The sequence below is a fragment of the Heterocephalus glaber genome, unplaced genomic scaffold (genome assembly GCF_053883595.1).
Source record: "Heterocephalus glaber isolate CG9 unplaced genomic scaffold, H.glaber_assembly_v1.0 deba00001497, whole genome shotgun sequence".
Classification (NCBI taxonomy): Eukaryota; Metazoa; Chordata; class Mammalia; order Rodentia; family Bathyergidae; genus Heterocephalus; species Heterocephalus glaber.
In genome coordinates, this window is record NW_028258320.1 from 71522244 (window position 1) to 71548095 (window position 25852).

Here is a 25852-nt window from a genome sequence, read left to right on the forward strand (position 1 = left end):
ATGATTTAATTCTAAAAGCTCTTTTTACTCCATAAAAAGTTATGGTTGCATTTTTTTTCCTGTGGGGGTCAGATTTGATTAAAAACATTCATAAACCATTTTCAGGATGCAGATGGGACTTTTCTACTCACTGTTCTTCCATGAGTCACAGAGCTTTCACAATTCTCAACTTTTTAGTTAATACTTTAATTGCCTTAGGTTTATATAAACTTTTTGATGTCTCATGCTTTAAAAGCATATTGTAAATGTCTTGATAATTTTCAAAGACAAAATATTAAATAAGAAAATTGAAGTGATTTGTTTTACACCTTGCCATGAATAAAGAAATCTTACTGTCCAAAAACTATTATAGAACACCCAGTCTGTGTCCAAGGGACCATTCCATTTTGAAACAGAGATATGCTAAGAAAAAAAACCCATGGAACAATTAAAATTAAATTTGCTAGTAATTTCTACTTTAGGAATTTCTCAACTTAATTGTGTAAAAATAAATTGGAGCTAATGTGATGATAATAAAATAAGATCATTAGAGACAGTCTTTTATTGTTGGCCTTCAACAACTGTCAATGACACTATTTTCTGTTTGCGTTTCCTCAAGCGTGTTAATGTATCTTTGTTTAGGCTCGCAAGTCTAATAGTCAATGTAAACACCGTCAATGAAACATCAGGACTGAAAAGCAAGTCTACTGAGAGGACCTATGGAAAGACCATTTGGTCTACTGCCAAGTATGCAATAAGGCTACAACACTGAAAGGCTACTTAATTTTTTTTTTATACGATGAATGAATTACTCTTTTAAAAATTCTCAAAATTCTTTGTTTTGCATACAAAGTCCATCAAGGGGGAAGGTGGTCTGCACGATGAACTTAGTACTATGTGGGCTCTCCTCTTTGTTTGCAGTCTTAACTGGGGATTGTACCTTAGCTACCGTAGTTCAAGCGTAAAAATACTTTGTCTGTAATACTATATACTGTTGCCAGTGACCCTCTAAATCCATGAACCAACTGTGTCTTCTGGTGTCACAGAAGATAATGCCAATTTATTGCAATGTGTGGCTTTTTTAACTGATTAAAATTAAGCCGTAAGCACGTGACAATGGAATTAGCACATTTAGAGAGTCTGTTTTCCCACATCCCATTCTGCGCTGGTACGGCTGGTCCCTGCAACTCTACGCGGGTGCAATTTTAATGACTTTGCTGGGTTTTGATGTTCTTATGAAAAAAGCACGGCTTGGTGTTTGTGGAGAAGGCAGATATGGGGGCTGAAGAGCTGTGATTGGGAACGTGGTGACATCGTTTCTGTTTTCCGATAGGATCGGTGTCATTTTCCTCTCAGCGATAAGACACCTCCACTGACAGTGCTCGATTAGGGAAAATTTTATTATAAAATTCACTTTTATCGAATGAGGATAGAGTGATAAACAGTTCAGCCTCAGGGATGGAATAGGAACAGATTTCCCTCCTTTTCAAATTCCACCTTTTCTCTTTTCTCTTTCTTTCCTTTAGAAAGATGATTGTTTTAGTTATTATTAATAATATAAAAGAACTCCTTACAACATGTGATTGCTATGATAAAAACTATCTGAATCAAGAGACACTTAGATGTTCTTAGAAAATCTATTTTATATAGTTATATATTCGTGTATGTACACACACAAATGCCACACACACATATTCTCTCTCTTTCTCTCTGAAAATACTGCTTTTTAAACCCTTCCATTTATGGAAATTATCTGGTATTTGTGACTTAGGGAAATAAATATCCTAAAAGATTTTGAAACTGAAGTAATATTGACTCAATTATTCTAAATATACTCACATTTCATACTTATTTTCAGAAATAAAACAGGATCATGGCCCTCTGATTTTTGAGCAAATACTAATGCTTTATGAAAGAATATGAAAAAATATGGATTGTTTTAAAATAATAAAACATCACTGCTCCTGATTTTTGGTAGTTTAATAAGGGTACTTCAAACCTCCAGTGTCATGAGTTATGTCTGTTCACTCCTGATAATTAGCTATAATTCAGGAATATTCTTTATGACAACTATTTGAAAGGTCACTTGAGAAGGAGAAAAATAAACACGACATTATTTATTTAAAAAATTTTTTTTCTGAATAAAAGTTCATCAAATGACTGAATACTCCTTTTGCCCTCATGAGATCAAATGTAGTATTTCAGAGAATATCTGAGAATATGTTGTGGCATTGGTAAACTCTGGTATATTATAGAGAAACTTCAAAGATAAATTTCTAAATTTTTTTGGGGGGGGAAGGTGGGATGTTAATGATAAAAGCCATTTAGAAAAACAGTTTTTTATTGATGGAAAACTGTTTTGAGAGGAAAATATAGGACAAAGGCCTTTAGTTTGTAACAGTCTTCCATATATTTCCAGGGTCTCCCTAAATTCTCTCTCTAAAGATTATTTTCCAGCATTAAAAAAAAGAGCTGATCCTAAGCATGATCTATTTTGACATTCAAGTCACTTATATTACTCTAACTTTTTAGTTATCAGTGATCAGAAGATCATGCTAAAATATCCTATTTCTATTTGAGTTAAACTTCCAAATTAAAAAAAAAGTAGCCAAAATTCAAAAACTCATGGTATGAATTGATGGTGCTTATAATTTCTTGTTGACTAAGTATGTGCTCTCCTTATAAGCACCAAAAGAGAAATGATTATATGCCCTACTCATCATCTAATAAAGTGGAAAACAGGTTATACAATTACAAAGCTGCTGTTAGCAAATGTCCAGGTCCAGACATTTCTCCCTATATTGTTTCAGGGTTTTAGCAAGACAAACTCATGACAAAGCAACATTAAATCACTCCAACCTAACTTTCACTATTGACTTTATCGCCTAAAAACAATTACCTAAGTAAACTTATGAAGTTATAATTGGTAAATACTGGAGAAACAACAAAGCTCAATGACTAAAATATGCTGAAAATTGAAAAGAAAATCCAGACTCATTACTGGCTTAAAATCTTTACCACCAAATGCTTAATAATGAATGCTTATTAATGAGTCTGGTAGATTAGCTTAAGTATTCTTGTTTAATTATAACTTGGCTGAGTAAGATGTAATAGTCTTTAAAACATTAGTTTTGAAAGAACTACTTGAATGCATTATAATTTCAATATAATGAGAGATAGATAAAAATCCTAAAATATCACAAAGCCATAATATCTTCTTAAAGGTGGTCTGAGAAATGGCCATAAGTATTGTCATGCTAAAGGTTCATGGGAAACTTTTTGAAATATGCACTTTTATTTGAGGTAAAAGAATATAGTTACCTATTTCTCTTAATCATTCAACAAAATGCCCCTCAAGGAGCTTATATTCTTTTGCAGAAGACAGGCAAAAAATGGATAATTGATCATCTTTAATCATAATCAATGCAATGAGAGGGAGGAACCTGACAACATGGGAGGAGAAGCCAGCTTTAGATACAGTCACCATTAAACTAATAACCTAAACAACGAGAAGGTGCTTGGCCAAGTTCTGTACACAAAGAAACCCATGTTCAACATCTCTATGCGTCATATTTTTTAAAAGGGTATTTGCCTTTACTTACTAACCAAATCAGTAAGAATTCTAAAGACTTTAATTAGTGTACAGATAATCCAGTAATAACATATCTCAAAGCAAAGAACCTTACCTAGAAAATAAATATTAAAGTACACCTATTACTAGGCATTACTGACCCTAAACTTTCTAATGATTCCAAACCCCTCCAAGACCGGGCACCCAATGCACCACAGCCATCGTTGCCATTATCCATCTGGGCCAGTGAGAACTCAGGTGACAAACTAGATTTTGCCATTTTCCATGGCAAAAACAGGCACATGTTTGTGTTTAGGTGCCCATGAGCATAGTCACACACATGTGTGTGAATCTACTCTGATGATCAGCGCTATATAAAAGGAGAACACTTTTTCTAGTTCAGAAAATATTACTTGTCCTGTCTTCACTGTCACAATTTTTTGGTTTTCTCCTAAGACACCCAAATGATGGTCTTCACCAAGTCTGGGGACAGAAATGCCTCTCCGTTCTGGCACGAGCTTCACCCAGAAGGCTGTGCGTCTGTGTGTACAGAATTAACATCTAACCGAAGTCAGCCCCAGTCTCTCCTAAAGGGGCTGCCTGATTGGCTGGTGGAAAAAGGATGGGGTGAAGGGAAGAACAGCTGATAAAGAGATCATCCACAGTGGAAACAGGGCTGAGCAGGACTGCAGCGCTGGGGGTGCGTGGAGGGGGAGGGAAGAAGAGGAAGGCCCCCTTTCTGTGGCTGCATTTGAAGTGGGAAGGAGGCCTGCAGTGAGCAAACTTCAGATGTGAAGAACAAAAGGCCAGGTTTTCCCCTACACCATCGCTCTACCTTTTTCTCAGTACTGATGAGGTGATGAGGTCTCTAGCTGAAGCCCCACAGAAATACATTTCGACAGCCTATATTTATTAGGCAGGTTTATCTTCCAGATACACAAGGTGAGGCATTTGTTATTGTGTATAAAACAATTAAATGGAGTATTGTTACCAGCCTGTACTTGGGGAACATTTAGAGATATCCCTATTCTTTATAAAATCAGTGCACATCAGAATAACCAAATGTATGTTCGTCCAGAATCCTAAATCATATAATAAAGTAAAAAATTGTGGTCAATAATCATTAGCATAGCTTAGGTCAATTTACCCATTTTTCCCTATTCCTTTAAATGAATAATTTGGAGGATGGTAGTTCCTAAGCCGATGGTGGATCTGAGGTTGCCAGTTATGGGAGCACTTAAGCGCCCATTGGCACAGCAAGATTCAAAGCCCTGGTAGGCTTCAAAGAAACACTTTTTTTTTCTTCTTCTAGAACTCTTTGCTTTCTAGTAAAGCTGCAACCACAATGTTCTCTCTCTTAATGCCACCATAAAAAATCAAAACACTTTAAAACAAATTGATGTACTCTTTAATACAGTCATCACATCATCACAGGACCCTTGCACCCTGCATGGTGACAACCGTAGGGATGCATACCACACATCTCTTTCTTTGTTGCCTGCTTCAATGCTTAAAGAAAAATTGAGAGAGAGTGTGTGTCTCTCAATGGAGAGATGGGCACCTTTGATTGACAAGACCTAATCAGCTTGTCTCTACACTAATAAAGTTGGGGCCTGTGGTGCTGGTGTATGCCCAGCTCCAAGTGAACTTTTACTAGGCAAAGCCTCGCTGACCAGGGCTCAGGCTCTGCTTCTCTAAACTGGTTCAGATCAATTCTTAATGGGCTATTTTCATCTTAATAAACCACCACAGTCTTCATTCATGATGGCCTTAGAGGCAATTTAGCTGGATGAATTGCCTAAAGTAAGGGCTATGAGTATATCTATGATAAATATTTACGTGTGTCGAATGATGGAGCTATCTTTTCCAAGTTCTTTGTATGAAGTAAAAAAGTAACTTCTCAAATATTATTTTTTCTTTTAAGTAACTACTTAAGGGAAAGACTTTTTTTAAAAACTGAAAGGACGACAGGTTCCTTTGCACATTAGGAAGCAGAGAGATCCTTTTACTAGTTCCCGCTGTATAACACTATGAGATTTTCACCTCCATGGGAGTGAGCCCTCAGGCTGACACAGCCATCCACTGGCTTCCCTGTCTCCACCACTGTAGTACACTTGTGACACTGACTTGCTCTTACTATGTACTCAATAATGGGCCCTGACTGATTGAGGAGACTAAAGAAGACAAGGCCAGGAGTCACACATGAACGGTGCTGGAGGTGGATGGGTACAAAAATACACACACACATTTTCTTCTTGGAGTTGACTTTCAAACCGAGGACTTTCCATGTACTCAGGAATCTCTGTCCTTACCTGCTGACAATTGTTATATGAAGACTAAACTCAAGAGTAGAGGTGGAAATAAAATTATCAGAACACTAGATGCTTCTTCAGCTACATGAGAAGCCCTGGGACAGAAGGCACATCGCACGTGTGCCACATGGGAGCAAAACATACCGCAGGCATTTGGACCTTACCTTCCATATGCAGTTTTCTAAACAGAGAGGTAGGCTCATTGGATGAAGCAAGTGCTATAGAAAGAATTTCAGTAGTCCAGAAGCTTCTGGTACCAGGGATCGAACTTAGGATATTGTGCTTGTGAGGCAGCCACGGCGCCACTGAGCTAAATCCCTGGCCCAGTGGAGAAGCTTTTTGAAATGGTAACAATTCTCTATGTGTAAATATATATGAGATACACACATACACACACACACACACACAGAGATCAGCAGAAATCAAATGGCCTACAGAAATAAAACGTCTACTATTAATTTAGTCTTCCAAAATTTGCATGACAAATATATGAATGTACATTTGTAATTATATATATGTAAGATACATATATAAAATAAATAAATAGTTTGTAACTCCAATAATATATAAATGGTCCTTGATACTATTCAGTAATGCTGCTTTCAAACTGCAATACACATTGAATATTATAATCACCTGCATAAAATGAGGCAATTTAAAATACATTCCAAGATGAAGTTTTCTACAGATTATAGGAAACCTTGAGCAATATTTTTCACTCTGATTGTAGTCTTCATGTTGTAACTGCTTCATACAAAATCCACTCCAGCCTTATCATTCAATATTATCTTTACTCCTGAGCATCGGAAGATGATTTTGCAATACAATTTAATTTACAGAACTTATTTTCCACTAATCTCCTAGCAAAGAAAAAATGAAACATGCCAAGGTACATACTCCAAGCTATGACCCTGACAATGAATAGTAAGACCCCAAACGTATCAATTTTATCATATGGAAATGCTGACATATAATTGTCAAAACTTTTTATCCTAGAAAAGAAACTAAAATAGGCTATTAAAATGTATAAAAATAAGATTCTTCAAGTGATAAGGGTCCCTTAGGGGGGAAGCTTTCTTCCATAAGAAAGAAAACAATATAAAAATATGGTGCCAGGGAAGGTTATTTTATTCAAAGTATTAATATATTAATATGGCCAATAATATTTGGGATTTTCAAATAAACTATTCAAATCAGTAACAATAAATAGGGATCAGAAATCAAGATTCAGTTTTCTGTGTGGAATGACAAAGTCATGTTTGTCACCCCTATGGCTCATTCTAGCTTTCACCTCAAACTTAAAATTTAAAATTTTAAAATATAGGTGCCATGCAAACTTTGGAATAGTAAATTAGTGGTAGAAGGCCTGTTTCTTTTCTGTTTGGTTTTTTGAGAGGGTCTCCCTAAGTAGTTCAGGATGGCCCTGAACTCACTGTCTAGCCCAGGCTGGCCTCAAACTCGTGGCAATCCTCCTGCCTCTGCCACCCGAGTGCTGGGATTATGTACCTGGCTTATAAGGTCTATTTCTATACATCACTTGGCTCCTGTTGTTTACCTTTATCTTAGCATTATCTCTATAAAAATTTCTTCCCCCATCCCAACCCCTTCTTCATCTTTACATATTGAGACCTTCATGACAATTAACTAATATCACGATTGGGGTAAAATACAAGGCAATCTTTTTACCAAAAAATGAAACAGTTTTATTTATGTAATGGTGCAAAATTCTAAAGAATTCCCATGAAAACTCAAATTCTTTACCAAAATGGCCACAGAATTTTAAAAAAGTAATGGCCATGAGTGAATCATTAGTGTTTTATGCCTGGACCGAGACCACTACTCTCTCAACCAGATTTGAATCACTCTGCCTCTTTTCAAAGTTAGATCATAACAAGGCCAAACTGATACTGAATCATTTATGAGGTTTTTAAGAGTTGAAATATCAGAGTCATGTATGTGTAGAAGTATTGTTCTGACATTTGAATTTTAGCAATAGGCAATTCTGAGACATGTCAAGTTATGCAAAACCTGACATTTCCATGTTAATATACAAAACAATGATGCTATGAAAAGCCATTTTTCTACCAATACTTAAAAAATTGAAACACTTAATAAAACTTTAGAAGCATAGGCCTCTAAGATTTAGAGTCACAGAAACTCATTATCTAAAAGCTTTAAATGTTTATTCACTGAAAAGTGTATACTAAATATTCATCTACATTGACCTTTGGCATTTGTACACAGGAAAGACAAATACTATTAATCCCTTTTCAGACTACTTGGTTCTAATTTAGCTTTTAATTTCTCTTGTATAAAGTTATAATATTCCTATTAGGTATAGATGATTTAAAAGTGTTTCTCATTATATAATAATAAAATAAATTTATATATAATAAATAAAATACACTTAAGCATATTTTACTTTCCTGAGTAGCATGAATGTCAGCCAGCTGTATCTTTATAAGAAACTAAAATGAACCACTCATGAATGATCCTCATAGACAATGACTATCTCCTTAAACCCCAAAACTAAAATGTTGATCCAGACATGAAGATTGCCAGCAGAAATAGTAAAGATATTTTTTTAAAGACCAAAATAAGTAGGGTAATAATGAAGAACAAAATGTATACCATTTTCAAGCTGCAAATTAACAAGCAGATATTGACTTTTCTGTGAGGTCAATAACAGCTCTTTATTGATCTAAAAAGTTAATACCTACTAAGGTCAATATAAGACCTCAAGTATCAACAAATCTGGTTTGGAACTTCCTATCTTTTCACATATAAATATTGCTAAAATGGGTACAACAGTGTTGGAGAAACCAGGAAATTGCTATTATGAACGCAGAATACTACAAAGAACTGGGCCAAGGTAATCAAACACATAATTTTTAAAAAGTCCTCTTACTGCAGAATTTTCTGAGACATTGACCTTTAGATATAAATCTTAGTATGACAATTTGGGCAGTTAAATAAAGACAAAAATAACTGATATTGACACATGGAATGTGCAGTTGCATGTGTATGTGTTTCTCATATATTTGAGAAGCTACGATGTGAAATAATTTTTCTACAATAGATTTTAGGCACTATTAAATCTAAAGTTTTTTTTTAATTGTAAAATTAAATAGTAACATATTAACAAATTTAGAAGAGAAAAACTTATCTATAATCTCATTATTCTTAGATAATCATTGTTATCATATAGTGTATTTTTCTGGATTGAAAAAGGAAAAACATTAATGCTCATTATTTTAATAAATAAAACGGCCCATTTATTCCTATATATCTTAATGATGACACAGAGATGAACCCCACGAACAATGGGACATATTCCCATACATATAAAATATTTCCTACAGTCTGGAAGTCAAGAATAGTCAAGTAAAAGTTCATGTAGTTATTTTTAGAATTAATAAGAATATTCAGGAAAGGAAAGGGAGGAAGGTGAAGAGAAAAAGGAAGAAGGAAGCAAACATGGCTGAAGTACGTGCCAAACTAGTGCCAAACCTTAGGCAAGAAGACATGCATGGACACAGATCTTACTAACCAAGAAAGGAAAAATGATTTACAATGGTTACAAGGCGAAGTCAAGTCTATGGCAAAGATAATATGATACTATAGGTACCCCATAAATATGAAGATGACTTTTATTGTAATGTATTTTTTAAATGAATATTTTGTTTTAAAACAGTTTTAGATTTGTAGAAAATTATGCTGATATTACAAAGACTTCCCATTTACTCTGCACTCCATATTTGCCATAATTAATGAGCCAATATTTATAGATTAACTAAAATCAGTTATTTGTATTTCCTTGGTTTTTTTGTCTAATGTCCTTTTTCTGTTTCTAGATCCCATGCAGGGTAACAACACATGTTTAGCCACTTGAAGTTCCTCCTGGCTGTGACAATTTGCAACATACTTTCAGCACATGCTTTAGAAATGGAATGTAGAAATTTACAGAGTTGTAGCTACTGCCAACACTCAGACGAAAGCACATACAGCAGAATTATCTTTTGTTACAGATCTAAAGAATATAAATAAATTTGAGAAGTGAATGAAGATAAATGCCTGGTAGAAAAGAAAGTAAATGATATTGGACTTATTCACATATATATTAACAGAACAGAAATGCCAGAGAAATAGTTTCATTTGTAAGATTACAACCACTGACTCTGTCAGCTACCTATTCCTGTACCTTCCCACAATATTGTCCATGGCTAGGGTTTTAAGTGATTGCTTACTATGAGACAGTGAAGTGAGCAAGAACTAAATAGTTTATTCTCCCTTCATTTAGTATTAAGTAACTAGAAAGTCGACATTCTGTTGCAACTACCTTTCCTCTTCCGCCTTGCATCTAGGAGGCACCATTAGACTAGGCAGTTGTTGCCAGGGGAAGGTAGGCAGAATCAACAAAGACCTTTGGAGTGAGTGTGTCCTTTCTCTCTGCCTGTCTTCTGGGAAAACGAAGAAGACTCCAAGCTCTGTTCAGAGCAGAGCCACAAGATTGGAAAAACCTGTATTTTTGAATCACCATATAGAAAGGCGGTCTGCTCATGTGGAACACTTGCATCACACTCTTTCCAGAGTAAGAATTCAACTTCACTGTGTAAACTGGAGTTTACTGGTTACAGCAGCCAGTACCAGTATGCAAACTAGTACAATCAGAAACTAACATTTACTGAACACCAATGATAACGTTAACATCACGTTGGCTGTTTATATAGCTTACCTCATTTATCTCTCATGACAACCTCCACATAGGAGATCTGCAAAGAGTTGTTTTTATTAGGAAACTAAGACTCAGAAAAGCTAAGGCACTTGCCCCAAGTCTCGCAGTTACTAAGTAGCAGAACCAAGACTTGAACCCAGATCTGCGTAGCTGCACAGCCCCATACACATTCCATTTTGCTTCACTGCAGGTGAAAGACAGGTGATCTGACTTGGCACATGGATTAAAAAATAATTCCTATACATTTATATGTGTAACTGTTTTTATCCTCAAAGGAGAACAAAAAATTGTATGTGTTCTCCCTAGTTTTTATGTGAAAGACATGAACTCCCAATTTAGAAGGAGTAGGTATGAGACGATTAGTTCGTTTGAATGTGTTAGCATTTTTCAGATCAAGACAACTCTATACAAAAATGAAGAAGAGAAAGATACACTCCATCTTTGTACCCTGCTGATAATCTTACAGTGTTTAATTTGAGCAGAGTCCAGCAACTTACCGAGGGCACGAAAGAACTGTTGCTCCACAAGGTTTACAGTTAACAAAGGACAGAACAGAAAGACTTACTTGTTCTCACAACAGTATGAATTTAAAGAACTATATGGGGTGTGCATTCTACAGGAAGCCCAAGTAGGAAGAAAAAATGAAACACTGTACCTTGAACACAGCAATAAAAATGGGGGATTCATTGTAGTAAGAAAATTCACAGCTGGCAAGCAATACCAGTGAGGCAATAAGATATTTGGTCCATCTTCATGCTTACTTTTTAGACTCAGTGCTTTTAAAAAAAGTTCTCCTTTTTATATTATCAAAGTCATTCTAGTCACTTTAACTTACCTGCACAAAAAATTTAGATGACTTTGTATAGGACCAGCCTATACAAAGTCCTAAGCTAACAAACTAACACCAGTTAAAAAAATTGGTGAATCCTTTAAATTGGTGTAGTCCTCTTCTGACAGAAGTTTTTGCTTGTTTGATTTAATAACAGGTGCTCATCATCAACAGAGCTTCATAGGGCACTGAACATTATAGGTAACTCAAAGATTTGCTAATGAGGAAGAGGAAAACAGACTTGATTCATTCATGAAACGAAATTAGCACCTAATATCCATTCTTGTTGGTGAAAGTACATGGCCTTTGGGGAAATATTCAGGAGATCAACCTAGTCAACCTCATCAAATACTTTCCATTTCAGATAAGTTAGTCTATATACTGATAAAATGAAGTAATAGGTATTTACATAGTGTAAGTGGGGACTTATACTATTTATATCTGCTATAGGTATTTCATCATGACATTGCAGCTTATTAAAGGAACTTTATATTTTAATTGCTTAAGACAGTGCCAGGGCCTGTTCCTTCCCAAATAATGTAAAGTCTACTTTCGCTTTCAAGGTGGGTTGCTTTCTCCTTTATCTTATTTCCAAATGCATGTTTGACTAATAATATTAATTTACAGTAGCATTTTTCTTGCTGCATCAGAGACGAACTGTGGCCCAGTCCAAGTCTAATGAACCCAATTCAAATTTTTAGAGTCCCCAAATTATGTGCTGAATAAATGTTCCAATCTATTTAAAGTACTCTACTTAAGTACCTTCCATTGCAAATAACTCTGAAAATGGAAATAAAGAAAATTAGTTCCAATGTAAAGGTATTCTATGTGAATGCAAATATCAACCTTTAAATGTAGCCCAGGATGGATCTTAGGCAAGTGGATGTAATGAAACTGCAAGAAATGGCAGGACTATCCATCAATATGCTTTCTTTTTCTTCCAAAAGGGACAGCTTTAAAAAGCCTTTTTCTTTCTTTGGCTTTAGGATGGTTTCTTCTTCTCTTTAAATAAATAGATATTTATTTAACTATCACTTAGAGTCTGTATCTTAAGATGCAAAAGGGCAACACATTGTGGTACATGAATGATGACCCACCACGACAGCCTCTTTGATAATGACTTTACTTGGAAAAACGTATCCTTCAATAAAAAAATTATTTTTTAACGTTAACTTTGTTCTCTTGTGGTAACGTTGGAAAACACTGTAGCCCAACAGGAAATACAGACGAAAGCTTCAAATGTACAGCACACAAAAAAGCCATTTTTAAAGCTCATGCCCATCAAGTTTTCCACTTGATATAAGTCGTACACAAAGTCTTAGTCCAATGTGAACCCATGCTGTGAAGATTCTGAAACACCCACCTTAGAAAATTCTGTTAAATACATAAACAGCACTGAAAAGAAAACTTCTGGGCACTAGAAGTCAAACTCAAAGGGAAAAATAAACCTGATTAAAAAAATCCAAAAGAAAGTTATACAAGTACAGTGCAACAAGGTCGTAAGCGTAACCGTCCTTCGCTGTGATATTTGAAAGCAAATCGGCATTTTAGCCATCTGCTTTCGTCGTCATTCCTTTTCTCAGCTCACAAAGATGCAATGGAGTAAGGATGGCTTCCTGTGTATCTTACAAACCGAGAAAATGACAGGGATTATAGGGTAAGATACTTTAAAAAATGAGTATAATACTTTTTAATGGATTAAAAATGAACCCTATGAATGCACTTAGACCACCTGAGGAGAAGGCTCTCCAAATAGGAGACATCTTTTCCCTACCGTTATGAAGCGCACCAGTATAACAGAGAACCTCACAAAGTAAATTTAAGTATGGCTTGAAAATACTCTTTAAGATCATCACCCAAATGACAACCTCCTCTATTCTTCCTAGAAAAGAATCAGAACTTTTGAAATGTAAGACCCTAATAATAGCTTGTAATTATAAAGTAAATAACTTTTTTTTTGAGAACTGAGTATACTTTTAAAAGCTCATCGGACATGGGCCAATAATTCTTCTCAGCATTAAAAAAAAAGCCTATTCCAGTAGAAACATCCTTAAGATTCTGAAAACACTCTGTCACCCAAAATAATGAATAGAGAAACTTGTTCTAGTGAGAACTTTGTGTCAAAAAGTTTAAGATTTCTATAGGAAACTTCTTTCTCTAAAATACATATGGTTGAATAAAATAGATAGTTAATATCGCCCCAATTGTATAGTCTTATTTTCTCTCCCTATATTGTAGAATAGCATAAAGTGTTAATTTGCTATATCTTCAGTAATTGGGACATGGCAGATGGCACTGCCTTCCTGAATTGTAACCTGTGCTTAAATGAAATAGTCTAAGCTAATAATCTGAGTCAGTGCTCATGCACATAACATCCTCTCCCCACATAAACCAGGACTGTGAGACCTGACTTGTCCTGCCACTTCTGCATCCCTTCCAGGCAAGTTTGCTGAATGAGTGAAATATAATTCTTTGCCTTCTTCCACAGAATCTTGCAACACTTTCACCAATATTACAGAATCAGAAATTCATTCTTTACCAACTGATAATGGCTCTGAGGGAAAGAAACGCACAATAAATGATTTGAGTCTATCTTCTCATGTCTTAAAAATGACTTATCAGTGTATAGGATAAAATCCAAACCTTGATATTTCCTGTAGGAGATGCTGGCTCAGTTTCAACCTTGCTCAAAACTACTAAACTATTTTTAGGCATTGATTCCTATTACTGTGCCTTGTCTTATCCATTAATCTTTTCTGTAGATTATAAATTAATGTATTTGATTATTTATAGTTTCAAACTAAAATATCATGTTGTACCTAGCATACTAAGCACTCAAAATAGGAGCATAAATGGTGGGGAGGGTGAAGAAGTGAAGGAAGGGGAAATAATGGCGAAAAGGAGGAGGTAAGAGAAAGAGAAGAAAACATCAGTATATGAAGTGTGACCTAAATATACAGTGAATGTCTAAATCAAAATATTAATATAGTAAAAGACATATTGCCATTAATTCCCCTTAAAATATGCCATCTCACTTTGAAAATACTTATTCCATCATGCTTGTCACTTTCTGAGGCAGTTCTAGAAAGCCTCTTTCATGAGCGTCTTTATGAGGTGTGATCAAATATACAGTGAATAATGCTGCCAAGTGCCATTCACCAAAAAGGCAGGCTTGTAAAAATATTACAGCATTTTCTCATCTACTTTATTCACTAAATCTGGCACTGTGCAACTTCTGGCTCTTCCCCAAAGTCACAAGGACCATGAAAGGTCAACATTTTGAATCAATGTAGGACATTAAGGCAGCCACCAGAGCACAACTGAAAATACCATATTCACAAAAGAGGACTTCCAAACTCCATCAGAAAGAGCCAAGAATGACAGGATACATGTGGTTGAAGTGAGGGCAAATATTTTGAGGGGGATTAATGACATTGTGTCTTTTACTATAATAAATTTTTAAAAAATTTAAGCATTCACTATATTTTTCAATCACGTCTCATATATGGTGGAAATACTGAAATGATAACAAAATGACTGGCTTTAAGGACAGTAAGTGCTATGTCTCAATAAATACTTCCCAAACTGGCTAAAATTTCTAAAAGAGTTTGATAATGAGTTGATTAAGAAACAATAAAGTAGCTAAAAAATATCAAGAAGCAAAAGATAGACTGTGATAAACTTGCAGTACTGTGCTCTTATACTCTATCATCTCCATATAACCACAGGACAGGCCTAGGACAATTCCACCAGCAGTTCACCCAAGATTTTGAGACAAAGATATAAAAGAAGTTACGCTAGCCAGCTTCCCATCACTGTACCAAAATACCTGTGATAATGAACTAATGAGGAGGAGAAAGGGGCCTCAGAGGTTTTAAGTCCATGGATTCTTGGCACTGTGACTTTTGAACCTGAGGCAAGGCACATCATAATGGCTGGGAGTGTGTGGCAAAGGAAGAGGTTCAAAGACAGAGTGGAAGGGGTGGGGTCACAGCATCCCCCCCCAAGGCCCTGCCCCACGACCTAACTTCCTCTCACTAGGCCCCACCTCTTAAAGAGCCCACCACCTCCAAACAGCAGCAAGAGGTAGTGCCCAAGTCTTCAACAAATGGGCCTACGGGACATTCAAGATGCAAACTACAGCAGAAGTCATCTCAAATTTTAAATCCATTTGTTCAGACTCTATATACTTCTAAACAGGAAACGTATTTGCTTGACTTTAAAAAAAAATGCAAGCAGATATCGTTAATGATTGTTTTTCCTGTCAGAATTTTAAAAAATGAGATAGGTAAAGTGGAAAAAGGAAATGGTGGAAATGAATCATTAAGATGCTTAATTATTTGTTTTACAGAAGAAAAAAATACTCCCTACGTTTCTCTGGCAAACTCTGTTATGTCCAAAGAATTCAAATTTCAATTTAGCAACCATAACAGCAAAAATAATCTGAACACATCATGCAAAACAGGCCAGTGGAAGTATATTTTTAAAATGGAAAATGCTGGATGTATAAAATCTTACTACAAAGTACTAAAATCATAAAATTAAAAGTAAAACTTGTATTTTTATGTTTTAAAAAGATAATTATCATAGAAAAGAAAGAGATTGTCCAAGGAAATCCACAATCAGAAATATAAGGAATCTCCTCATCAATTCAACAACAAAGTTTGTGGAGAAAGAAAATATTTTCCTCCTTTTTTGGTACTGGGGATGGAACCCAGGGTCTTTGCATTGAGCTACATTTCTAGCACCTTATTATTTAGAGACAGGGTCTCGTTAAGTCACAAAACCGCCCTGGTTGGGCTCAAACTTGTAAGCCTCCTGCTCCAGCCTCCCAGAGTGTTGGGATCATAGGATATTTTCCTTTATGCAAGGAACTTATAAATGCATAACCCTGGTATTCTTCTAACTAAGAAAGTCTCTTCCCATTTCCTTAATGAAACAAGATATATAATAAATTATAATAAATGTACCATCAAAAAAGGTAAGATGCGAAATATAGGGATAAAATGTGTTTTGAAAAAAATGAAGCAGTTTGCAAGCGCAAGGTCCGGAGTTTGATCCCCAGTACCAAAAAAAAAAAAAAAAAAAAAGCAGAGAATAATGAGCACCTTTGGGCTACTAGACAGATTACTAGCAATTCTAGTTGCTAATGCCTATTCATGTTTTCTTAAAGTACTGTGCATAAGCAATTACTAGTTTCTAAAAAGACCATCTTAAAGTGAACGCCACCAATATTTAGATTCATAGACATGTACCGTATTTATTATTTTACAAGGCTGTGTTGTTAGCTATGACTAGCTACCTGCCCAATTTTTTGCACGTTTAGATAGATACAAATATATACATGTATTGCATATGACATTCAATGAAATGACTCCTCCAGGTCAAAGAAAAAACCACTAAATGCTAACCCTGTAAAGTAAGCACTTCACACAACTTTGACGTGACATGGTTGGTCCTGCTGAAATGCAGCTCTGGTCTAACAGACCTCAGGTGGGGCCCAACAACCTGCATTTCTAACAGGAGATGCCAAGGTCGCTTAGTCTTGATTCCTACTCTGAGGAGCAAGGATTTAACGTTTCCTCTTTAGACTGATATAAAATTAACCAAAATGACAATGTATGTTTATACTCAGAACTTTCCTGAAAGCAATTAAGAAGGGAAAATACTATATTTTTGTGAGGCAATTTATAAAACTCTTCTCTAAGGAGTTATGCCTGTCAAGAACTCTAAGAAATGGGTATCACTGTCAATAATATATTAACATAAACATGATTTTTAGCCCAGGTTTATAATCACAAATGTTCATTATTGCCAGCCAGATGGATCGGCCAAGTCTGCGTGTAAAGTCCTGCCATGTACAAAGACTACCAGTCCTCATTTGTTTGGGGATGTCTTTAAGGGAATTCATGCCAATTCACAGGAATTCATGGGGATGTCTTTGGGAATTCATGCCAATTGTTAAAAGAATCAATAATAAATTTCGAGCTCCTTGTTCCTGAATACCTTTTAAACTGGCTTACAGTTTCTCTTGCATCTTCACAATCAGATGTCTCCATTGGTGGATTCAATTGGCAAAGGACCAAGTCTTGGGATACTGTAATAAACTTCCAAACATGTCTCTGTTTCAGCTCTTTTGCTCACCAACTCTACAATTCCTGTTCTCTACAGCTCAGAACAGGTTACTTGCCTGCTGCAGGTCCTCCAGGAATATCACACACTGCTGAGAATGACATCCAGACTCCATCCCAAGCCCCAGGCCCCACACAACCTGCATCCCACCCGACTCTGCCCTAACTGTGCGCAGTGCCCCGACTCATCTCATCTCGCTCTCACTCTTCAGCTCTTCCTTCTCAAACACCTCATTGCAGAGCCCTGTGCTTGTTCTTCCTCCCTCTTGGAATCACCTGTCCCAGATTTTCTTACTGATGGGATTTTTGTGCCATTCAATACTCAGCTAACATACTGAGCTCTCCCAGTGGGTTTTTCCTGACTAGCCAAACTCTGTCGCCTTCACCAGTCACCCTTTAATACCTGCTTCACTTAACCACTATCTGAAATGGTCTTTTCAATTTATTTATTAATCTTAAAAATGTCTGTCTTATCCTGCCCATTCTCTTCCCCCAATATATAAGCTCCCTGAGAACAGACACCTTATCCTTCCTGCTCAGTATCAACACATAGTTTAAATTATGGGAAAAGAAAATTACCAAATGTGAGAACACGATATATTCTGACTACAAAAAAATCACTTTGGAAAAATCTATACATGTGGAACTCATTTATATTTTAGCATTGTCAACTGGCTAAGTATATGGAACCAGATGGTCTGGCTGTACTATTTTCTAGCTTTTAAGTGTGGACATACGACTTAATCTCTGTACCTTTTTTTATCTATAAAAGGGATGTGGTGAGGATTAAATAAGTAATGAATGTAAAATCCTGGGAACAATATGTGACCTATGTCAAGTGTTCAATAAACACTGTATTACTTTTCCTATGTCCAGTCAGTAGCCCACACGGGCTCTGCATGAAGGACGGAGCACTCCTCCTTCATGGAAAGCCAGCACCTCATTGTCAAGAGATCAGAGACCAAATGTGAAGCCATGGTCAGACAGCCGGCAGTGACTACTGAGGCAAGGAGTGCCAACGCACAGGCTGGGCACTCAAGGACGGCAGGAAGAGGGCCAGTACATGGTACAGATTGTGAGCCAAAGACGCGAGACTGCTGTACACAGGCAAACTCTCTCACGGCTCCAGAGGCACTGCCAGGTGCGCACCGCCCATCTGGAATACAGGCTGGGGGAGCCACGGGGCCTTTTCTGGTTACATATTCAAAGGAGAGAGCGAGCCTCACACTTCTGTTCTCCTATAATTTGTCTTCTAGCCTATTTTTCTTTTACTAATCATAAAGCTTCAATTAGTTTTATGTCTATTATTTTTCTGAGATATTTATGTCAGAGTAAAGAATCATAATTTCAGAATAAAGGGCAGTTGCCTCAGAGTTCTATGTCCCTGAATTCAACCTAAATGGATATCTCCATAACTACAAGTTATGCCTGCTAGTAACTTAAAAAGAAAAAGGTCATGTTTTTATTTTAAAAAAATTCTAGGACAAGAACTTAAAATAAATGCCAAGCTGGATCAAACTGGATAGAATGCTAAACTGGATCAAACCAATACTATGCCATCAGCATAGTGTTTGGCCTATGATGGTTGCTCCCAAGAAAGTTTTGTTAATGAGTCCGATAATTGATGCCAGTTTAACACTAGAATGTCTTAATATCAGCTCTTCAGTTCAATGTTATATATTCTTCTAACTGTCCCTTTATGTAATGAAGCTGTTCAATTACTTCTAATTTTATCAATTTTCTCAAAAGGAAAGGGATCTATAAAAGAAACTATATTGGTATTACACTCAGTGTATAGCAGAAAATAAATGGCACTTTAAAAAAATCATGTTTTTATTCTGGATATATGGTCTTCTGCTCAACAGCTGTCTCTTTTTGGTACCGGGGATCAAACTTGGAACCTTGTGCTGGTGAGGCAGGTGGCAGAACCACTGAGCTAAATCCCTGGTCCCTCAACAGCTGTCTTGAACAGATAATAACTACCTACTTGACCAAATAACTTAAAGAGGTTAAAAAAAAAAAAAAAAAGCAAAAGTTTTAGCAGATAAATTTCCTTATTCTTTGGGAAGACACTAGAGATCAAATTAATAAGCATTCTATCCTATTGTCTTATCCTCTATATTATTTCCTTTTCATTATATTTGCTGATTATGTTCATCAACTTAATGAACAGAAAAGTTTACAAATTTTTGTTAAAATCTCTGCCAACTGTTTTTAGAATTAACCACTTTCTTTTGCTAGTGGTGATTTATAAAAATGATAAATTTGGGCCGGGGATTTGGCTCAGTGGTTTTGCCGCCTGCTGCGCAAACGCAAGAACCCGAGTTCGATCCCCAGTACTGGAAAAAAAAAAAAAAAGATAAATTTTACAAAGCCTTCTTTGCTTCAAAACAACCTTATGGATTGGATATAATCTAGAGTCAAGTTTCCATTTTGCAAACATGAGAACAAATAAATACAAAGAGATTAGGTGATTTCTCAAAGCTGTACAACTGATTAATGACAGAGTAAGTTCCTGGATTTTTGTGGCCAAGTAAAATTTCAAAAAGCATTCCAGAGATCCCAAAATAGGGCTGTCAATTTGTTATTTTTCAAGTAAAGAAAAAATATATATATATAACTTCTACTATTGCTGACATATTGTACAACTCACCTTTTATTATACCACAATAGGAAAAATCATCATAGAAGAAAATGTAGTTCTTAAATTAATAAAATATGTTCTATGAAAAATTCACTACATTCTACTTTTCTCATTTTGCTGTGGGACTGATGAAAATTCTTCTGGTCCAAAACTAGTTCTCAGACAACACAATACTCGGAAGCCATTTCCCTCTTTCGTGTTGTTTCAAAATTCATATTAGTTCGTCCATGTCTTTTCCTACTTCATTTCACCATCTTTAAGAAGAAACTAATAAATGTAGGTATTTTTGTTGTTGTTCTTCTTCTTCTTCCTGAGGGCTCGGGGTGTAGCTAAGTGGTAAATCCTAGCATGTGTGAGTCCTCAGTTTGATTCCTAGTACCAGCAAAAAAAAAAAGTTTTTCATTTTGAAAGATGCTATTCTTCTGCTACTACAACAAAATGATAAGTACTATAAATTTACATACAACCAAAACACAGAGCTGTTGACTATGCACGACTAGTGAGAAAGCTAGCAGGGATGTAGGAAATACAGAAGCCACACAGCACCTACCACAATGCACTGCCTCCACATTACCTTAGTAAGAAGAATACTTGATCCATTCTTCTCTTTCTTCACTCCACTTTCAAACTTTTCCAAGAGAATGAATTAGCACCACGACTATCTAGCCAGGCGCTGTTCCACAACTGTCCTTATCTCCAAAAGGTCTATACTTATTCCTCCTCCCAGACTGGTTTGTAGTCTGCCCGAAGTTCCCAATCCTTACGTGACAAATAAACATCTAACTTTATAAAACTTTATACTTAATCTGCCATTGTATTCTATACACTACTATATTCACACAACAAAAGCAGTAAATATGAAACCCTATTTAATAATCATGGTCAATGCATGGTCTTCTGTTATATGTGGTCTTCTTTGATGACTTCCTTCAGCTTTGGAAGGAACTACGTGAAAGTGAAGGAGAAAAGGATACCCAACTGTGTGTCTAACCCAACAAATCAAGCCCAGGTGGTCAGGGTCACAGCACAGCACACCCACTCCCACCCCTCAAACTGCTCGCACATAGACATTTTGTCAAAAAAAGGTCCCTATACTGACTGAAATTTTGATACAGACCATGCCACATTCCCCAAGGACTGTCAAACCAGTACATTTTCTGCCATTACTTTAGTATATACAAATTTCACACCAAAATTACTTTCTATGAGATAACTATATATTGTCAAGTGATCACACATTATGTACATTTACATATGTATTTTGTGGCACATAAAACACTTCAAAATATACCACCATTCCTTAAGAGTATTCTGAGATGGCCAATATCATTTCCATTTTATTGAGAAAGAAACTGAGGCTCAGAGAGGTTATGTGATTTGTCCAGAGTCACACAAAGGTGAGTTAGAACACAAGTGTGGTCCTTTGACCTCATATTTAGGCTCTTTCCTTTATTCACATTTTTTCCAAGAAGAGTACTCTCTAAAGGTGAGGCCCTAAACCAAAAGAACACACAAAGGTTGGTTTTTATTCCAATCAGAGCAGAAAGTCAATCTACCAGTAACTTCAGGAAAAAAGACAGCCCCTACTGTTAAAAATCTGTGAAGGGTGTGTAGGTTCCTCACCATTAATGTAATGCCGATTTGTTGGTATTCTTCTTATTCAGTTCCCTAAAATTCATCATATAAACCAGCCAATCTAGGACAGTCATGAAACCTGGGCAAGAAAAACACTGGCCTTTCATAAAAGAAATTATTTGGAATCATTTTCAGTATACCTGGTCTTCCAAAATAAGCATGTTTGTGACACTAAAATTTTAAAAAATTGATGGAAATTCTGGTGATCACATTTATTCGTGGTTTATATGTTGGGCAAGATCCAAAATACACACAATAGATTATTTCTAAATTTATACTTCAGAACAAAACAAAAATGTAGCTAAATAATAAGAAACTGCTAAGTACTAAAGTATCAATGGACAATAAAAAATCATTACATGGGCCGGGGATTTAGCTCAGTGGTTCTGGCGCCTGCCTGGCAAGTGCAAGGTTCCGAGTTCGATCCCCAGTACCAAAACAAAACAAAACAAAACACCTCCTTACATGAAATAATTTAATTAAAAAGCTTGCCTATTTTAAACAGAGTAGTTTTAGGAAAATTAGCTGTGGGTTTTATGATAACTTATCAATTCAAGCCAAAAGTTTGAACAGTAATTATTATTGCTAATAAGATTATCATGAATATTACCTTTGCTGCTTACTATATCTGATTATAGACTGTTTATAATTTTTAAAAAATACAGGATCATTAGAAACCATTTCCAACACCAGGAAAAATAGGCAAAATAACTTGGTATCATTATTTCTCTGTGCCTAGTTCACATCATTTAGATTAAAATGCTAATTTTTACATATGTGAGTGAAGCATAAAGGAGCAAACAACTGGAGACTGCACGGTGTGCTACCAATCATTGCGGGTGGGTAAACTGACAACATGTAGCTGCATATTAAGACAAATGTAGAATTTAGACAAAGTATTCCATCTCTTTTCAGATGTATACTTTTAAACCTCAGGAACTGTTTTCAGTAGATGTCATGCCTTTTAACTTGAAAAAAGATAAGCGCAAATAAGCTCCCAATTGTCTCCCCAATATGTAAACCACATCTCGGGCTGCTGTCTCTGCTACTCCTTTGAAGTTTCCCTGAAATGTCATGTGTTGTGAAGACTGCTGTGCATAAGCAAGACAATTTGCTCACTCTCAGAATTCTTACCGGTTTCCACTGCTATTTGGTATCCAGCCTCTAGTCTCCGAGATGACCTTTCCAGCCTCTCTGTGTTATCGAGCAGATGTGCCCTCTGAAAAAGAAAAAGGGGGAAAAAAATCACACAGCCGTCTACAATGTTCTTTTTTTGCCTTTTTAAAAAATAATGCCTTTGTAAGCCCCAATATTTGAGGGGAGGGGTCCCAATCCGCTGTAGTTAATTTTTTGCAAATCTTTCAGTATAGGAACCATGACAATGGACAGATTTCCAATCAATCATATATGGAGCATTCACTTTTTTATTTTATAAAGAGACTCATGCTGTAAGTGGCCACAATGAATCTTACTCTGAAACACTGAGAAATGTATGAAGACCAGAGCCAAGTAGACCTTTCTGTTTCAGCAGAGATGAGAAGTGCACAGATCTATGATCCCCATTTGTGTTTATTTTTAAGAAAATATCATCATTTTTCAAAAACCCATTTGTTCCTTTGATTCTTGCAGACAGTAATTTTTAATCAGGAACTTTATTTTTAAGAGAATACTCCTCAATTCTGGATGTGCAGCAGATGCCACAGAGAACAACATATGCTACTAAAACAGAATACTAAACAGCGCTTCTAGTTAAAGACAACTAGGGGCACACATCAATAAACAAGAGACACATGCTTCTCCATTTGCACAAATGTACAAAACAGTGGATTTATTTCCACATATATGGCACTAGACTGAAGGTGAACTTTTAAAACAGTGCTTTAGAATATCAACTAAAATTATACTAATCACATACACTTCTTTTGAACTGTAACTGATGAGGAAATTAGAGAATTTCTCCCAAATTCACAGCATCTAAACTTGTTTTTCTATATCAAGATTGCGTTGTTTTTTTAATTTAACTATACATTAGATCTACTCAGGTTGTCAAAATAGACTTATAAGTTAACCATGGCTATGAATGAATAAGAATACATATGTGGTATAGATACATGAATGTGACTACATGAATATGTGCACCTGTATATTTGTGTTTGTTCATGTATACATGTATTTGTATAAATTAATACCTTTCCCCCTCAAATCAGTTTTGGTATCTGGTCAAAAACAAAGAAAAAAAAATGCAACTACAACTCCTACAACTTTGTGTTGTTGACAGATGTCACTTAAAATTGAAGAAATGCTTTCTAATAATAATAAAAAAGGAGGTGCCACACACATTATCTGAGTGGCTGTCGAGCGAAATGATCTACCTTGCTCTAATGAGCCCCCATGGATCTTGGAGATGCAAGCTGTATTGACATGCACACTTAAGCTGATACACCTAGACCAGTGCCTCCAAGCTCTAGCAGCCAGGGATGCTGACAGAGTATCTCGCTTCCATCTTCAAAGAAAGGAAGTGATTAGTATGTTATCATTACCATTCAAAACGTGATTTCCTTATTCCCTCCCGGCATAGGTGACACATCTGAGATGCGGCCAGACGTTAGAGGCAGCTAAAGCCACATCAAAGCTTTCCTTGAAAATTTTTTTGGGGGAAGGGTGGGGGGAGAGAGAATCATTAAAACAATGCATTTAGAACAGAGAGATAGGACCTGATGTGAAGGTCAGGAAGCTGCAGTAACAGTCTATAATAATTAATGGAGTTGTCTAACACACAGTGGGGAAATTAGGAGAAATATTACCCCCCCTTCTGGAAAAAAATCTAAATATATAAAATGGAGGAAGGAAGGAAAGCTTCTTATATCATGAAAAAGCAAAATCACTGACTGGTGTAACTGAGAAAAAGAAGAAGGAAGCCCTATGTTTGGCACTGATGACGATTTTTAAAATAAAGTTAAAACTACTAAACCTTGTTAAAAATAGCTTTCTTACTCCTAATTCTCCCTACATGCAGCTTACAGGAGTAAGGGTTGCTCTTTCCTTCTCTGAATATTTTCTACCTTAACAAAGGACTTAGTTTAAAACTGGCAAATCTCTAAAGATATATCAATCAGATCTATGAAAGCAGGAGTAAATTTAAATTTTAATCCAGATGAAGAAAAGAGGATTTTTGGCTTATTTTCATACTGGATGAAATCTTAAATTAAAAGAAAACATTTAGCTATTACAGATAAAAATGTAGATCAATACTAGAAAGGGACATTCTACTTATATGCTAATATAGGAAATAAGCCATTTAAATGTAGGATGATTTGGGGGATCCCATGGTGATACTGGGAGCAAATTTTCTAAAAGGAGTTTTTAAAAATGTGCATTCTTAAATAATGGAAGAAACTCTTCTTCAAGAAGGTTCAATTTTATCAGAGTAAATCTGCACATGAGAGGACTATCAGTTTACCAGCAGCTTTCCAGCAGGATTTCATTGTATTTTGGAACCTCTCCACTTAAGTCACACTAAAATCAAGTTCTTGTAACAGCTGTGCTATTTACATTGTTCCCTTAGTTGTACATTGCCCTGGTCGCTACAAATGAAAGGAGATACACTACAGTAGCAGCTGATGCTTTCAACTCGCCCCCACACTCCATCCCAAACTCATTCTCTCACCCTCTTCTCAGCCCTTTTCAAAGCAGGTGAGCGAAGCTGTGCTGGAGCTTCAGACGGAGCTCAACCTGTGTGCGGAGCTGAGCAAAGTGGAGAGCTGAAAATTCAGGATTCAAACAGCTCAGCACAGCCAGCACCAAGATCAGCTCTCTCTGCACTACAGCTCTGCCTCCAAGCATGCCCCGTTTCCAGAAATGAGCCCCAAAAGAGCATCACAAGGAGGCACAGGAAACTGTTTCCGGACACAACAAAACCTCATGTTTTGGCACAGATGGGTGCCTGTCTTCTCAGCACAGGGGTGGAAGGAAGAAATCTTGAGCACCATTCACTGTATAATTTCTATTAGAATCCC

At 36.2% G+C, this 25852-nt stretch overlaps 1 protein-coding gene across 26 annotated transcripts in view; it reads right to left on the bottom strand.

Moving 5' to 3' along the window:
- Nucleotides 1-25852, bottom strand: part of Vti1a (vesicle transport through interaction with t-SNAREs 1A) — a 416873-nt gene that overhangs the window by 298416 nt on the left and 92605 nt on the right. For 25 of the 26 annotated variants that reach the window (XR_001183052.3, XM_087185699.1, XM_004838935.4 and 22 more), the window contains one exon: nucleotides 22971-23055. Coding sequence is in view for 25 of the 26 variants with exons in the window: in XM_087185699.1 (XP_087041825.1) it covers nucleotides 22971-23055 (85 nt within the window). In the remaining variant the exon portion in view is untranslated. Of the gene's footprint in view, nucleotides 1-20369; nucleotides 20574-22970; nucleotides 23056-25852 lie in introns of those variants that run through there. The other variant, XM_087185710.1, reaches the window with a different exon arrangement.